The following is a 16,133-nucleotide window of genomic DNA, read 5'->3' on the forward strand; positions in this document are numbered from 1 at the left end:
TGAAACTTGTACTTGCATACCCGAACCCCCAACAGTCTGGGTGCTGGCCTGTGTGCCTTTACTCTCTCCCAGTTTTTCAGATAATGATAGAACTGTGCCCAAAGAGGATGTTTACCCCTGCTTGTATCCTAATATAAATTCTAACCCCCCTGGTGACAACTATTCCAAGTGGTGGGATTTTAAAAATAGAGATGAGTAATATCTAGTGAAGGCGTATTTCCAAATCCAGTTTTCATGCTCTCTTCGTCCATTCAGGTTTCTCTATCAAAAACAGCAGAGACTCGGTGGCTTAAACAACAAACATTTATTTCTCACAGTTTAGAAGCTGCGAGGTCCAAGATCAAGGCCCTGGCAGATTCGGTGTCTTGTGAGGGCCCGCTTCCTCGATCATGGATGGCTACTTTCTCACGGTGCCCTCACGTGGCAGAAGGGGCGAAGGAACTCCCCAGGGTCTCCTTCCTAAGGGCACTGATCTCATTCATGAGCGCTTCACCCTCATGACCTCGTCATCACCAGAAGGTCCCACCTCCTAATACCATCACGTTGGGGGGTAGGATTTCAATATACGAATTTGGGGGAGCACAAACATTTGGTCTACAGCACATGCTTTTGCACGGTCAACGCACAGTTGTGTTATTGGACATCGTCTTTTCTGTGGCAACTCCTCTCACGCATTTCCAGCTACCAAGCAGAAAGATAGCTGGTCCTGTACATTTACTTATGATATCTTCCCCATTTACCCATGTATCTCTTTCTGACCAGCTGCTCTCCGTGATGGCCGCGGCCTCCTGGCTGGTCCCGGATGCCAGGCTCTAAAAGTAGGTATCATCATGTCCTCCCCATCCTGGACCCCCCCAGCTGGAAACTGCTTGAGAAAGGCAGATTCTAAGATGGCCTCCAAGTTGCCTGCCCTGTACTATCCCCCACACTGAATGGAGGCTGAACTTGAGAATAACATGTGATGGCACTGCTGTGATTAGATTACTAAGCAATAGACTGAATTAATCAAAAGGGGGATTATCCTGGGTGGGCCTGGTTTAACCAGGAATTGGGCAAGTTCAATAATGAGGTAACTGCATGCCTCATGGCCGCAGAGACATAGCTCCCGTACGATTTGTTACTTGATAAATCATGTTGTAGCCTTGGTATTCCTCAGAGGTCCTTCACCACACAAGTAGTAAGAAGCTGTTGATTGCTTGCCTTGTGCATCCTGAAAGCCTTCCACCTAAGAGGACAATTCGAATCCTAGCCAAGCTCAAGGAATCTAGTGTGTATAGCTGTGTCTACACAGGCTCAAGGTTTCTTTGTCTTCTCTGTGTCCGGGGAAGCTAGAGGCCAGACTCAGAGCAGGCTCCTCCTTAGCTCCTCCTGTGTCCCTCAAGGCTTAGGGCTGAGGAAGGGAAGAACAGACCCTGGGCTGGAGCGGGTGGGGCACACACGCCTGCCTAAAGCATCACCCCTTGTGCATCTGGCCCTCAAGCTCATGTGTTAGCATTCGTATGCCCACAAGAGTGGCTTCAGAGTCAGCTCTGAGGGCCGAGATGGAGGCCGACTCTGCAAGACTTGGCCTTGGTACCATGATGTGTGACGTGGCTTCTTTCTCAAGAGCGAGAAATAGAGGTCTTTATTTAATAAGGTCAGATTAAGATCCCACCACCCACCCCAAAGGAGGCCTGTGAGACCTCAGTTCCCCTCTTCTGATGCACATATGGTATAAATCCTCTCGAGTCGCTAACTTGGTGATCAAGGAGCAGGCGAGTAGCACCTGGTGTTCCTCTAGGCTTGTCACTCTCCTCAGGACTTCAGACTCTGCTGGGGCAGTGGGCTGGGGCTCTGAGTCAAGGATGTCTGGCTCCTCGCAGTAATCCCTGAGGTGCCTTGGAAGAGAGGCTGAGCCTGGAGCCCACAGGGCTATGGTGACCAAACAGCTGTTGGGAGATGGGGAGGAAAGGTATGACCCACTTCCTTCTCTCCAGACCTAGCATTGTACCCCAGCCTTCAATTTACATAATGTCCTTTGGTGAGAAAGAGCCTGACGGCCCCATACATTCCGCAGCGTGCTGCTGAAAGCTGAGAACTGGCTCTCCAGGGGAAAACAGCCCTGATTGGTACCATTTGTCGATTTTCATGGTATAAATACTCCCACCATTAACCATTTCAAGCTACAACAAGGGTTTAATACCCGGCTCAAACAGTTACTAAAATTTTGCCTTTCAGCTCTGGCTAGGCATCCTGAGCTGGCCGCAAACACGCCGCTGAGCACGTCGTTCTAGGTCCGCTTTACTGTTCAGCACCTCCTCCCACGCTCCTGTTAACTCAGTACGTGTAGGGACCGCGGGCTCCACTTGACAGAGCAGGAATCGGAGACAGAGCGAGGTTACGCGATGAACCCAAGGTCCCGCAGCTGGTGGTGGAAGAGCCAGGTCTCCCACCTCCGGGCCAGTGCCTGTCCTGTATGCCCCACGCCCTCTCCGGGGCACTGTGAAGTCTCTGAGGCCTTGTGGGGACAAGGGCTTCCTCAGGACAGCTGGCATTCAAGGGTGGTGTCTATTTGAGAGCACTTTGGATTCCCAGAATGTTCCCCAATTAGTTCGATTCTATTAATTACGGGGGAGGGGGCGTCGTCCTGTGAAAATACAGATTCCCAGGCCACGCCTCTGGCTATTCTAATTAGATACTTCCTGAGTGGACCCCAGAAATGTGCGTCTTACAATCCGGCAAATTTGAGAAAGTCTGCATTTAGGAAAATTTTGTCAGAAATTCTTGTTAACGTGGGTAAAAAGTGGGAGCTGAAACTACATTTATCACTGTTACGTTTGATTTTTTTCGTATTGCTTTCTGAGCAAGATTAAACTCGGAATAAACGAGGCCCCCGAATTCGCCCGTCCAGCCGCCCGCAGGGTTCTACTGCCCGGGAGCCAGCGGCGGGGGTCGGAGACGTAGGTGCCGTTCCCGAACTAGCCAGTGGAGGGCACCCTAATGCAGCGAGAGCAGCCAGCGCGGCCGGGTGAGAAGTTCACCGCTCACCTGCTGGTTCCCCGGGCCCCGTGGGGAGGCAGGGAGGGAAGGCTCGGCCCGGCGGGGTCCCGGAGGCCTGCGGGGACCCTGACTCCCCAACCCCGCAGGCTGCTCCGCCTCTGGTCTCCTCCCGAATAGGCCGCAGGTGACCGGCCGCCGCCAGGACAGGGCTAGGCGTGGACGCGCGCCGGAGGCTAGCCTGGGGCGCCTGCGGCCGGCCGCTGCGCTCACCGCGCTGTTCCACTCTGCGCGCACCCCCTCTCGCTCCCTCGTTTCCTCTCCTGGGAGCTCCTAGTTCACCGGGTTCCGTCTGGCGTGGCCAGAACACTGGCAGCGTGCAAGGTAGTTAAGTCCGTGGCGGTTGGAAACAGACTGATTAGTGTCTGAATCCCAGTTCTTCCATTTGGCTGCATGGCCCTGGGCTAGAGTTTGGCCGCCCTGAGACTCAATTTCCTTATCTGTACATTGGGGGTAATGATGCAGCCGGATAGGGCTGTTATGAACGTTAAATAAGATTATCTCTGTGAAGTCTTTTAGCACGACGCCTGGTACCTATTAAGCATTCCAAAAGACGGTGTTATTACTATTGTCATGTTATTGTGCTAGCCCAAGGGATCTGTGATTATCCCTATCAGCGTATGCATGGGTATCTGCCCCTTGTTGCTGGGAACATGAAGAGGAAGATTAAATGTATTTATTTACCAAACAAACAAGTATATAACACTTTCTATAGGCCAGGCAGCTGTTTTAAGTACTTTACAAATATTAACTCATTTCATCCTTGTAATAACTCAGTTGCTATGATCTCCACTAAACAGTTAAGGGAACCGACGCCCAGAGAGGTTCACTGACATGCCGGAAGTCACATTGCCATTAGGTTGTAGAGCTGGGTTTTATAGACAGGCCGTGGGGGGTTCAGAGCTAGGGGCCCAGGCTGTGGGAGGTGCCCCTGCATCAGGTCACGTGCCATAGAAGAAAGAGGGTGATGGGATTCTTACTCCTGCACCTACCGGCGGTGTAATCTGGGCAGGCTACAGGTCCAGCCTCAGACTCTTCACTGGAAAATGAGGACAATACCCCTATCTTGCTGGGGTGCTGAAAGGGTTAGTAAGAATGAAAAGTTCTTAGCTTGGCCATGGTACGTGCTACAGAAATGGTAGCTATTTGATGGTTGCTGCTTTTAGACTCATGCAAGTTCAGATTAGCTCGCAGGAGCCAGGGCACTGAAGACATAGGAAATATACCTTTTTTACTCCAAGGAAACAGCACCAAGAGTGGTGGGCTGCTGGCAAGGCCAGGGGTTCGTTCTTGGTGCCCCATCCCTACTTCCACCATGGGGGAGTCAGGGGACTCTGGTTCCAGTTCCAGACCTGTCTCAGAGGCTGCGGGAGCCCCTACAGCATGTAACATTTCTGCATAAATGAGTTAAGCTCTGATGCCCCTTCCGTGACTGGGGGGTTGCAGGCTTGTCTCTCTACTGAGCGTCTGGGGATCCTGGAGGGACGTGACCTCCACCTGAAGCCCTGTCCTAGGCTGGGAGGTGTGTGTGGGGGGCTGATGTGGGTGCCCCCGCGGGAAGCTGGAGGTGGGGGAGGAAAGAGCCTGGCCTGGGTGGGAGGGCCTGAGTCTAACTCCCTGCCTGGGTTTAATGAGCCCCAGAGCCCTGTGAGGGCTGCTTTTCACCACCTTTTATTTGGTCAGACAGGGGGCTCAATAAATCTTTAGTTCTGTGGACTCCCCTAGTGGAATTGTTGGAGGAGAAAGCTTTTTGCAAATGACTGGAAAGCCCTTTGCAAATATAAAGTGCTTATTTAGATGCAAACTAAAAATCCAAGGTGCCTGTGACTCATCTGGTACCTATTGTGCTTGCTGCAAAGACGCGAGGCTTGCCTGTGTGATGGGTGCCATTTGAGAGCCACTTAAAGAACTCCCTGGTGAATGAATTTGGTTGCATTATTCCCGGGCCCCTAGCGGAGGACTCTAATTCTCACCGCTCAGAACGTGTCCTCCTCCTCTGACACTTTCTCAGCCCTCTCTGCGAGCTCGTTCTGACCCAGGATGCTGTGGGAGGGGGCTGGCCCCCTGGGGAGGCAAGGAGCCAAGGGGGGGGTGGGGGGAGTAGGGGCTTGTGCTTTTTAAAGAAGAAAAGGCAGCATTAATCCAGGCATCCCGGGCTATGCCTAAGAATCTAATGACAATAGTATTACTTGCTTTCAAAACCTCCTTTCCTAGCTCTTACTACCCTGTTACTACATAGCAAGGCTTCATGGCCAAGAAATGCTGAATCCATTTGGTCCAGTTTGTCAGACTGGCGAGTAGCATTGTGTGCAGACCAAAGGTCTGCGTGAATGATTGCATCTTTAATGAATTGACCAGCGATTTGGCATCCCATGAACAGAATTTAATGCTGTGCACTGCTCACTGCCCTGAAGGATGGTGGAGACAGCTTTTCCAAGGCCGATTTTCATTCCTGGAACAGAGAAGAGGCTCCATCTGAGGTTTGGTGAGGATGGGTTCATGTCGATGTACAAGCCAAGAAGAAAGCATCCTTCTCGATGGGGGTCTAAGGCTTGGCATGTTCCTCAGATTTCAGGTAGTGACGGCAATGCATTCTGGGGTTTTTCCTCTATGGGACAGAAGCCAATTCAAGGTTTATTCTTGTTGGTTGTGGAAGTGTACGTCAAGCGTGGCTGTGCCCGGTCCAGGGCGCGCTCTTGTGCAGTTGGAAAGAGGCACCCTCTCCTGGCCAACTCAAGGTTCGCAAAGCAACGCTGGCTGAATCCAGTTCCCAAATGCTTGTGCGGGCAAAACCTCACCTGCCAGCTCCACGCGTGTGAATGTGTGTGGGTGGAGTGTGTGGGCACCATCTCAAGCGGGTAGAGAGTAGGGCCGGGAGCCAGGAGGCAAGGAGGGGGGTGCCCCAGAACCTCTCCTAGTAGCTCTTTATACAGTTCTCGGCTCCCTGCTCCAAGGCTGGTCTCACCCACTTGCTCATGTTCTTGCTGAAGGTGCATAGTTGTACTAGAAACACTGGCTTCCTTCAGGCAAGGACCACTCAGTTCGGGTGATACGCTCTGTTCAACGTCTGTAACAGGCACAGCAGGGAGACGCACAGGTGGTAAGGAGCTAGGACTACTGTACGGGTCTGGGGTGGTCAAGGTGGTGATGAGCAAACCAGAGGCAGTCTGTTTCTTACGTCACTTATATATTTAGGGACTAAGTGTCTAGAAATCACACAAAAGACTTACATGTTCTGAGCAGAGTTCTATTCTCAGAGAGCTAAATATATTATAAAATCCCTAACTATCCCTTCATTTTAAAAAAGCTTTATCAAGATATAATTCGCATATCGTACAACTCATTTACTTAAAGTGTACAATTCAGTGTTTTGGGGAGTATTTATAGAATTATGCGACTATCTCCCTTTATTTTTAAACACATTCTTTAACGGTATAAGTCCCAGTCTTGTGGACGCATTCTTTAATTCTCCTCAGTAATAAAAGTCAAAAGACTATCCAGTTGACTGGTTGGTCTGCAGTGTCACTAGAAGGTGGGGTTGCAGGTCCATTCTTTGGTTATTGTTCAAGATTCTCATCTCAGCACACGAAAGGGAGTTTAGGCTGTTGATAGAGAGGGCACAACCCTGGGTCGTGCAAACGTCAAACACTGGGAAAGGAGGAGGACCTGCTTTAGGACCTCTAGCTAGAGGCAGGCTGGAGATGCCTTGAGGTAGTTACAGAGAAAGCACTGTGAGAGTTGAGGGGTGACTGAACCAAGTTGTAGAAAATTTTACAAGGGCTTCGAGGGGCAGGGGGCAGGTGTGGTAGACCTTGAGGCAAGAGAGGAATATGGGGCGACCCGAAAGAGATGAGATTGAGAAGATGGATGGAGGCCAAAGTGCAGAAAACTTTGACTCCTAGGCTGTGAAGGTCATTCTGCCATTTATCCCGCAGGCCAAGGAGACACTGATTCTGAGAGTGGTGTGTAGGACCCAGTTAGGCTGTGGCAGAAGTCTGGTGACAGGTCCTAGGGACCTAAAATAAGCAGGCACAGTAAGAAAGGAAAGATGGGGCAAATCTGGGCGGAAATGGCAAAAAATGGAATCTATAAGCCTTGACTACTTCGATGTGGGAGATGAGGAAGAGGAAGGGGACAAAACCTGAGACTGTAAGGCAGCGATGTTCCCCATAAGGGATGAGCAAGTCAAGATGGTTTGGTGCTTTGATGGTTTGGCTTTTGACGTTTTGAGGAGGCAATGAGCTATCTAGGTGGTAATATGGTCGGAAACTCAGGGGAGATCTTAAGGGTGTAGCTGGAGATTTGAGGGGGCATAGCACAAAACCCAAGATTATGAACTTAGAGTCAGAGAGACATGAATTCCAATGCTGGCACTGCTCCGTACGAGGCCTGTGACTTCAGGCCAATTCCTTAATTCCCCTGAGAGCTGGACATGAAGATAATAGTAGTGGCTGAGTTGTTGTGAAGATGGAACGAGGGAGCGCGTGTCAAAGCCTCAGCACAGCGGGTAAGTTCTCAATGATCGCAGACCTTGTTTGCGCTCCCCTGTTCGAACTAAGGAGAGGGTGGATGGCACTGCTAGGGGGAAGGGCGGAGGAGAGAGAAGAGGTGGACAGTGGAGGGGAGGGAGGCAGGAGGGGACTCAGAGAAGGGAAGGTGGAAGGCTCTTGAGTAGCGAGAGAGGCCTCGGGCTGGCTGGAAAGCAAACTCCTTTCCCCAGAGCTCTCTGTGGGCTGGGAAATGTCCAGGGGAGCCATGGGCGAGTCCAAGGCCCAGGCAGGGGAAAGGGGGAGAGAGGTGAGGAAACAAAACAAGAGGAGAAATGAGGAACAGAGGTGCCTGTGGCCAGGGGAGCCCGCTCTTCGGGGTGGAACGTCTGTGGATCTGAATCACAATCACAGAGATCCACTCCAGCAACCGAAAAGCAATTCTAAAGAGACATCATTGTTTACTTGTTTGCCTTAAACTCTATGAAGGCAATAAATAAAGAGATCACAGCCATACTTCCTAAAATTGCCCTTTTCCCCCATTCACTTCTCTCCTTTCTCCCTTCCTTGGAAATCCTCCCAAGCTTTTCTCTCTCCTCTCCCTCTTCCCCTTTCCCTCCCTTCTTCCCCCACTTACCAAAAAACAACAAAATAATAACAGGAAGATTTCCTCCCAACTCTTGTCAGCTCCCCTCCTGTCCTTGTCCACTGGGCCCCCTTTGCTCCCAATGAGGAATCACAAAAGCTCCCAAAGGATGGTGAAAAGACAAAAACAGAATCCTCTCTAGGGGTCTGGGAGGAAGGAAAGGCTAGGAAAGCTTATGGGATGATTGTTTTTCATCTGCCACAGGGGTTTCTTCTCTACTGAAGACCATAGTTTAAAAAAAGAGAGAGAGAAGAAGATGTCCTCATGGTTAAGTTCCACTTGGCAGAGATCCCCGTGCCCTCAAATGCAAAGCCTGGGCGCCCAGTATAGCAGGAACAGCTTCCCCACGCTGGTTTCCCACACCACCTGGCTGCCTAGACCTGCGGGCAGGGGAATCCCAGCCCTACCTGTCGATGCTGATGGCACAGAGGTTCAGGATGCTGGCGGTACACATCATGACATCCAGCGTGACGAAAACATCGCAGCAAACGCGGCTGAAGTTCCAGACTCCACCTGTCACCTGGGCGGCAGAGACAGGCTGTCAGTGTTTCCCACCCGTGACCCAGTCAGCTCTGTTGTCCTCCCGGGGCTCCCCTGCACATGCGGACATACCCTCCCTGTGGTTGGCACCGTTGTTGCCAAGGGCAGGCAGACACTGGGGGACTGCTGGGCTGTTCAAGATGGTCACCCAATGAAGGACAAATTTGCGGAATGTTAGAACATTAGAGCTGGAATTCGTCCAGCGTTGTCAAAGTTTCTCAAATTCGTCCACAGTGGGGTACTCATTAAAGATACACCTTTCTGAACGCTTCTCTGGGCCTACTGAGTCAGAATCTCTGAATCTGGAGGGGATGAATTTTCATTTGTAAATACCCCCTCCAGGCCCCCTGCCCCCATGCCTGTACGCCAGGGTTTGAGAATTACAGATCCAGTTCCAACTCAGGAGGCAGCTGGAGCGCATCACGGTTAAGCGATAGGCCCATAGATGTTCAGCTGGTAGTGGAAGAGCTTGGCTGAGGGACAGATGTGTGTCCTGTGCCAAAACCGCCTTTCTGAAGCCCTCCGCACAGTGAAGAGCTCACCGTATACCCAGGGAATAAGCAGAGGACACGTTTTTCACGAAACTTACCTCTAAAATGAAAATCTATCTGGTTTCTGGTTTTAAACTGGGAAGCATTCTGGAAAGGTATCTGTAAGAACCTACGTGAAATGAGTCTGTGCCAGCTTGCCTGCCTTGGACACCGTGGTTTCAGTCACCAGGAGGTGGGGGGAAAGGTGGGTGCAGGGTATTGGAAAGGGGCGCAGGTGCTCTCTACCACTCACAGCGCCAGGGAGGACAGTCCGGACCTCACGCATTTACACGTGGGTTCCAAGCTCTGAAGCTTCCTTCTGCTAATGCTTACCAAGCCTCAGGAATTGAAGTAATTTAATTTGATTCTAGCACATTTCTATTTTATTTAAAATTTTTTTACATAACCTAATCAAACTGGAGAGATGTGTTGGGGAGATTGTCACTTTCAGAGTGTCCATAGACTCCATCCTCGGGCCCCGAGGCTGTAGGGCATTTGCCAGCTTTCTGTGCATGGGGCCCATGGTTTCAAGGAGAAACCGTGAAGCTCGGTGCCCCTGCGGCAGCTGGGTGCGCGTGATATCCCTGCTGGGCAGGCCCGATGGCTGCTTAAGAGGAAGGGGAGTGAAAAACAGGTACAGTAGCCTCTAACGTAGCTTCTCAAGGGAAAAACAGATGTGGTCCAAATGGGCGATCGCGTAAAGATGGTGGTGCGGCTCCGGTTTATTTTTGTCACCCAAGATTCTTGTTACCTGGCCGGTCCCTTTCCTATTCATTCCTGATTTACTCCACTGAAGAAAGGTTTGGAAAGCCTCTCTTCCCTAATCACTTCTTTCTCCTTCGATTTATTTCTTTTCGGCATCTGATTTTATCCCTGTGTTTGGTCATCTCCAGGCTCTATTTTGAGAAACCCTGACCAAAGATATTTTGTCTAAAAGCAACAATGCAAAGTTCAAACTAGTGAAGAAGTCATTGTTTTTGTCCATTAGGTTGTGGATTTACTTTCTTTTAGTTCAACCATTTGGCTGTATAGAAATAAGGCCTAATATGAATTTATAGGAATTCTGAGGATGAGAAACTCATAAAAAGGGAGCTGTACTGTCATAATAGCACAATGATTTAAGGGAACCAGGAGAATAAAGGACGGTTTTCTCGGTACAGAGGATAGTTGTATGCTGCAAAACCCTCTTGCAGAAGTTTTGAATTTTGTATATTAAATCCCATTTTGTTTGTTTGTTTATTTATTTATTTTAAAGATTTTATTTATTTATTTGTGAGAGAGAGAGAGCACAAGCAGAAGGAGCGGCAGGCAGAGGGAGAAGCAGACTCCCTGCTGAGCAGGGAGCCCAACACTGGACTCGATCTCAGGACCCTGGGATCATGACCTGAGCCGAAGGCAGCTGCTTAACTGACTGAGCCACCCAGGTGTCCCTTAAATCTCATTTTAACATATGTCTACTATGCAATATATGTCTTAAATTGGGTAAAACCCACTTTTTGTTTTGTGAAACTGTGAATGCCTGTGTCTGTGAGCTGGGGTGAAAATGTAGGTGAGAGAGGATAGTTACAACAACAGCAAACTCCAGTGCTTGCTGGCTGTTTATTTGCTCATTCATTCATTCATAAAGCAGTAGTTGTGAAGACCCTAATAGTTCATAGAAGGAGGATTTGTTATGTGTTTTAAGAGGTTTTAAAAATGTACTTTGGGCCCTGTCCTTGAAGAACTTATATAATAACTGAGGAGCAAGGCATTCTTAAACAAAACAGCCAGAGATCATCATGAGATCCTAACATTGTTAATTCAATCTAACGTTTATTGAGAACTTGCTTTACATGGGTCACTGGCCCACATGACCCATTTCGGGAATTTCTACAGCTTTGAAACTTAAGATTCTGAAAACTGAATTTGTTTTTTTACTGTCTGTGCTCTTAAAGCTTTTTTGGGGACAAATTATACACTTATCTGATAGGAACGTAAAGGACTGTTACTTAATTCTATAGGAGCAGGGACTTTGACCTGCTTGCAGCTGCATTCCCGGCTCCTAGAGCTGGGCCCAGCACGCAAATACATTCTGGAAGAGTGAATGGTCTCTGATGTAATCTGTATTAATACTGATAGCTAACATTTATTGAATGCTTACTAAGTCTTGATGTTCTGCAAAGCACTTCACATACCTGGCCTCTATTGTTGCTTATAATCCTATGAGAAGTGGCTACTGTTTTCACAGCAGAGAAAGGAACAAAAACTGGGAAGGGTCAGCACCCCACCCAGGGTGGCCCAGCCAGCAGAGGCAGACAGCGCACAGGAATGTAGGTCACCGCCTGCCCTGCTCTAGGGGCGCAACAAGTCGGGAGGGGGCAGGTGTTGGAAAAGGATGGGAATGGGTGGACACAAGGGGAAGGGAGAAAACTTTGTGCTCATCAAGGATTTTTGTGTGACAAACGGCATCCCTTCCCTTCCAGGAAATAAGGCACGCTCTCTCTGATCGTCTCTATTACAGGGTTCCAAAAATAGTGCAAAAGACCAGGGTGGCTGCTGGCCTCGGGGTCTAGTGAAAGCACATACCCAGCAGTTTTTTGGTACCCTGGTTCTTAAGCCCCTCACGACCAAAGCCCTTCAAGCTGTCCCCCTGGCTTCTCCTGTGCCCCCCCCTTTCTGGCTGTCCTCTTCTCCTGTCTCTAATTCTGCCATCAAAATCCCCATTCTCCTTGATCTCAGCTAAGTGTCAAAAACAAAAACAGTCTGATCAGTGGATTGGAGTAACTCCCACTGCGGGGTGTCACTTAGCCTTCCCTGGGCCTTACACCTTAAAATAAGTCTCTAACTGGTGGGATGTGTAATGAAAATACTTATTTTATTTTTTTTTACTGGAGTCCTCCACATCAAGTCAATAAGAGTAAGCAATCAATACAGCTGCAAAGGGCCATGCCCAGGCCTAACTAACTCTCACAGTTGTCTCATAGCAACCCGATGAGATAAATATTATTTCCAATTTATCAGTAAAGAAATGGAGACCGAGAATGGTTGTGTGATTTGCCCAAGGACACAGAGCTAGTAAAAGACGCTGGAATTTCAAACCCTTAATATTAACGATTACTCTATTTTGCCTCTCACAGGTTAGCACCTTGCCATACCCCTCCTGGGAGGCATACAGGTCCACTCCATTCTACCATCGTAGGAGGGAGGGCAGCTGGCACTGGCCCGTCCATCCACCACACAGCCCGTACTTATTGAGGGCCTGACACTTTGCTTGGGTGAGTATACTGAAATGAGTGAAACCTGTTTTTGTCCCCAGGGCCTCAGCATACAGTGAGCACATTAGGGGGACACATATGTGAGTGGGTGTGGGTGAACTGAGGGCCCAGGAGAGAGACACCAAGAAATAACTATGATATGATGGGAAAAGTGCTGATGGTAAGGTAAGGACAAAGTGTGGGGGAAACATAAAAGGGAAAGGGAGTTTTGAAATTAAAGCAAAACCAAAAACAGCAAAGCCAAAATCTGATGGATTTAAGGCTCTTTAGAGACATGATTCTACCTTTCTCCTAAATTCTAATGAATAACTCACTACAGAATTCTGCAGCAGCCAGGTGGTGTTACTCTCACTTGCTAATGAATATAACTAACTCCCGTTGGAAATGCAGAAGGTGGGAGTAAGCAAGAAAGTGTCTTCAGGTACTGAAGTTGGCTATTGATTTCCAACAGACACAGCCTAAGGCAGCATTTCCCAAATTTACTGATTATAAGGCAGCATTTCCCAAATCACCTGAGGCTCTTGTTAAACAAAATGATTCTCAGGCCCCACTCAGAATAATAAGTCCCTCCAGTGATTCTCTACTGCCTGGGAGGTTTGGGAAATGCTGGTCTGGGGAAATGGGGGTCGAGGTAGGGGGCATGACATTGTCTTCAGAAATGGTCAGGGCTCCTTGACCATTCTGTGTCCCATGGATCCCATGGGACATGGGATAAAATACATGTCCCATGTATTTTAATATACATGCTTCTGTAATAACACATTCAATAACAAAGCCTGGTGGCAGGTCCAATATTCCTGTAATTTCTAAGTACTTGTGAGCATAAATGGTATTTCAAGGTGTCCACAACAACTGTAATGCTATTTGAAAACATAAAAAGCTAAGATTTCTATTGGGGACCCTAAGGATTTCTTCTGCTGTGGGTTGATGCCTACATTCGTAATTGAAGAAAATGCTAAGTTTTCGTCTAGTGAAAATAAAGAAGTAATTTTATTTACATCCAAGTTGATGGACTCCCCTAAGAATTCCTGCTCTAAGGGATGGATTTTTAGTTGTTTGGGGAGATGTCCAAGGCACAAGAATGGAATTACTTCTCTAGCCTCTGCATTCCATTTTTGTTTGCCACATTTGGAATCTTTTTAGGGTGCAGGGGGATTGCTGTGAGACAAGTCAGGGGATCCAATTATCTGAATCCCCATTTCCTCATCTGTGAAATGGGGGGCAGTTTACAGATTAGTGGTTCCCGAATGTCAGTTTGTAGAAGGTGGCCAGCTGCCTGCACAAATTACCCAGGGTAGGAGTGAAGCTGGTGGAGGGGGGCTGGTACAGTTACTACAGACATGGTAGATCTGGGGTAGACCCAATAATCTGTGTTTTGAACAAGCAGCTCTCTGTAATAAAGATTTAGCTCAGAACTGCTCAAAGTTTAGATGCCTAAGAGTCATGGAAGAACCCATTGAAAATGCAGACTCTCCTTTATTTTTATAATCAATGTCATTCCAAGGGTCAAAGATTCCTCTCTTTCAAAGCAGTGATGCTCTTTCCCGTCATCACTATCTGACCTTGATCTCTGTTTGTGGTGGGTTTCCCTGTCTGAACCATACCCTTCCCCCGCTCTTTTTTGCTTGGTGTATATTACTCAATTCTCATGTCTTTTTTTCCTGTCCACACTGGGACACAAGCAGTCTGAGTTAGTATTCTAAAGGTTCCTCTGGCTGCTTATGTTCCCTTCTACCCTGATATAAGTGCATTAAACTTCACAAAAGGTGCTTAACCGAGTGGAACAAAATGGGATGTTTGTGCTTGGAGAGGGAGCTCCACACAGATTGCAGCTTCTAAAGCAGGAAATTAAAAACTTGAGAGGGAATCAGAGATAGAACTATTTGTTATGGCACAGAAAAGAGTTTTCGAGAAAATGCTGCAAACTGAATTAAAGAGACACCCAGGGCAGAGCCCTCTGAAATATAACCTACTCTGAGATCACCTGCATGATTTTTATCCTCAACTTCTCTGCTAGGGTTGAAGACAAAGAAAACTGAAGAAGATCATTGACTAGCACCTGTTTGTCCCCCTGCCCAAGCCCAGGCTCCTGGGCTGTGCCTTAATGATGAGGCTGGTGCCGTGCAAGCCACTGTGGGGTGTATGTGCTGGCTGTCCTCTGCCTTCATTCCAATAGTCCTTGGATTCCCCTGGGAATGCATGAAATTCCTAAGCAGAATTTTGATGTGTGCCACGGAAGGACATCATCTCTGCTCAACCAATGCTTCTTTCCAGTGATTGGTTCAGAGAAAATCATGTGCCTGAAGCCAGTCCAATCGAAGTACACCTAACACTTCTACTGGAAATTCTGGGGCACAGATTTTTCCTCTTGGTGTGAATGGTGTGGTGTACATATGTGAGGCCTATAGCTTACCCTATGCTGTGGATAAGGCCAATACATAGAAGAGAGCTGAGAGAACTGGAGAGAAAAGGAGCTGGAGCTCTGTTCAAACTGTGCCTGCAGCCCACCCTACCACAGGACTTTTAAAGTTCCTGGTGTGGAAGAAAAATGCATTCTGTTTACTGCTTAAGTCAATTGGAATTAAGTTTTCTTTTACTTACTACTAAAAGTGTCTTCACTGAGATATTTATAGTTCACACTTTTTAGTTATCGAAGCACTTTCTCAATTGATGACAGTTGAGCCTAACATCAAGCCTATGAGATAGGAACAGTATACTTGTCACCCCCATTTTAGTCACTTGATTCCAGGTCTTCTGACTCCCCAGTTCTGAGTCTTTCTCATTGCATAACCCTGTGAAGGAATGAGCTTCATCCCAGTGAATTCCAGAAGCACAATGTTCTGTGACATTTTATTTGCCTACCTCACAACAATTCCTTATACTGCGTCTTCTTTTTAAATAAAACCCACATCTTCACTTTCTTTTCTATCCTCCCCTGTATCCTTCTCTTATGATCCAATTTTGGCTAATTACACTTAAATGAAGTCCCTTAGGAGATGCTTTGAGGCACTCCAGGGAAAGGGCTGTTATTTTTTTCTCTCTCTCTCTTTCTCTGCTGTCCCCACCCATCCTACTATTTTTGAATACGGGCAAGATGCTGAGGGCCATGGCAGCCATCCTGTGAGCAGCATGAGGAAATAAGCCAGTTTGCCAAGGATGGAAGAGATTGGTCCTTGATGACACCGTGGAGCAGCTGAATCAACACCAATAATCCCCTTCCTCCAGAATTCTGGTCGTGTGAGAAAAGTAATTCTTATTTGTTTAAGCCACAGTGAGTAAAGTTTTCCAATATTTACAGCATACATACTGGTGCCTGGCAAAATTAGGCAATTTTCCTTCGAAGGAAGGTATCTAGACAGTGTGAGCCAATATTTCCTTCAAAGAAGATAGATGTATTCAAATCAAAGCACAGGAAGCTGTGAATTTGGCCCACATGGTGTTCTTCTCATTTCTGTGCTGTCCTCTTGGGGGCCCTTAAGCCTACAGCAGTTTCCATGCTATGGTCAACACTGCATCCTTTCCTGTTTCCAAGGGAGCCTTTAGGTATAATTATGTAATTACTAGACCGGTTACTCAAACTGTCCCACCATTAGGACAAGTTAGTGAGAATAATGCTTTGCTCTTCTCTCCGAGACACATG

The 16,133-nt window shown here is 48.0% G+C and overlaps 1 protein-coding gene across 1 annotated transcript in view; it reads right to left on the reverse strand.

Annotated features, from left to right (window-relative positions):
* The window catches only part of DRD3 (dopamine receptor D3), a 39,517-nt gene that overhangs the window by 13,855 nt on the left and 9,529 nt on the right, over nucleotides 1–16,133 (reverse strand). The window contains exon 3 of the mRNA XM_034669947.1: nucleotides 8,577–8,689. Within this exon, the coding sequence (XP_034525838.1) occupies nucleotides 8,577–8,689 (113 nt within the window). The remainder of the gene's footprint in view (nucleotides 1–8,576; nucleotides 8,690–16,133) is intronic.

The sequence above is a fragment of the Ailuropoda melanoleuca genome, chromosome 1 (genome assembly GCF_002007445.2).
Source record: "Ailuropoda melanoleuca isolate Jingjing chromosome 1, ASM200744v2, whole genome shotgun sequence".
In the NCBI taxonomy this organism is placed as follows: Eukaryota; Metazoa; Chordata; class Mammalia; order Carnivora; family Ursidae; genus Ailuropoda; species Ailuropoda melanoleuca.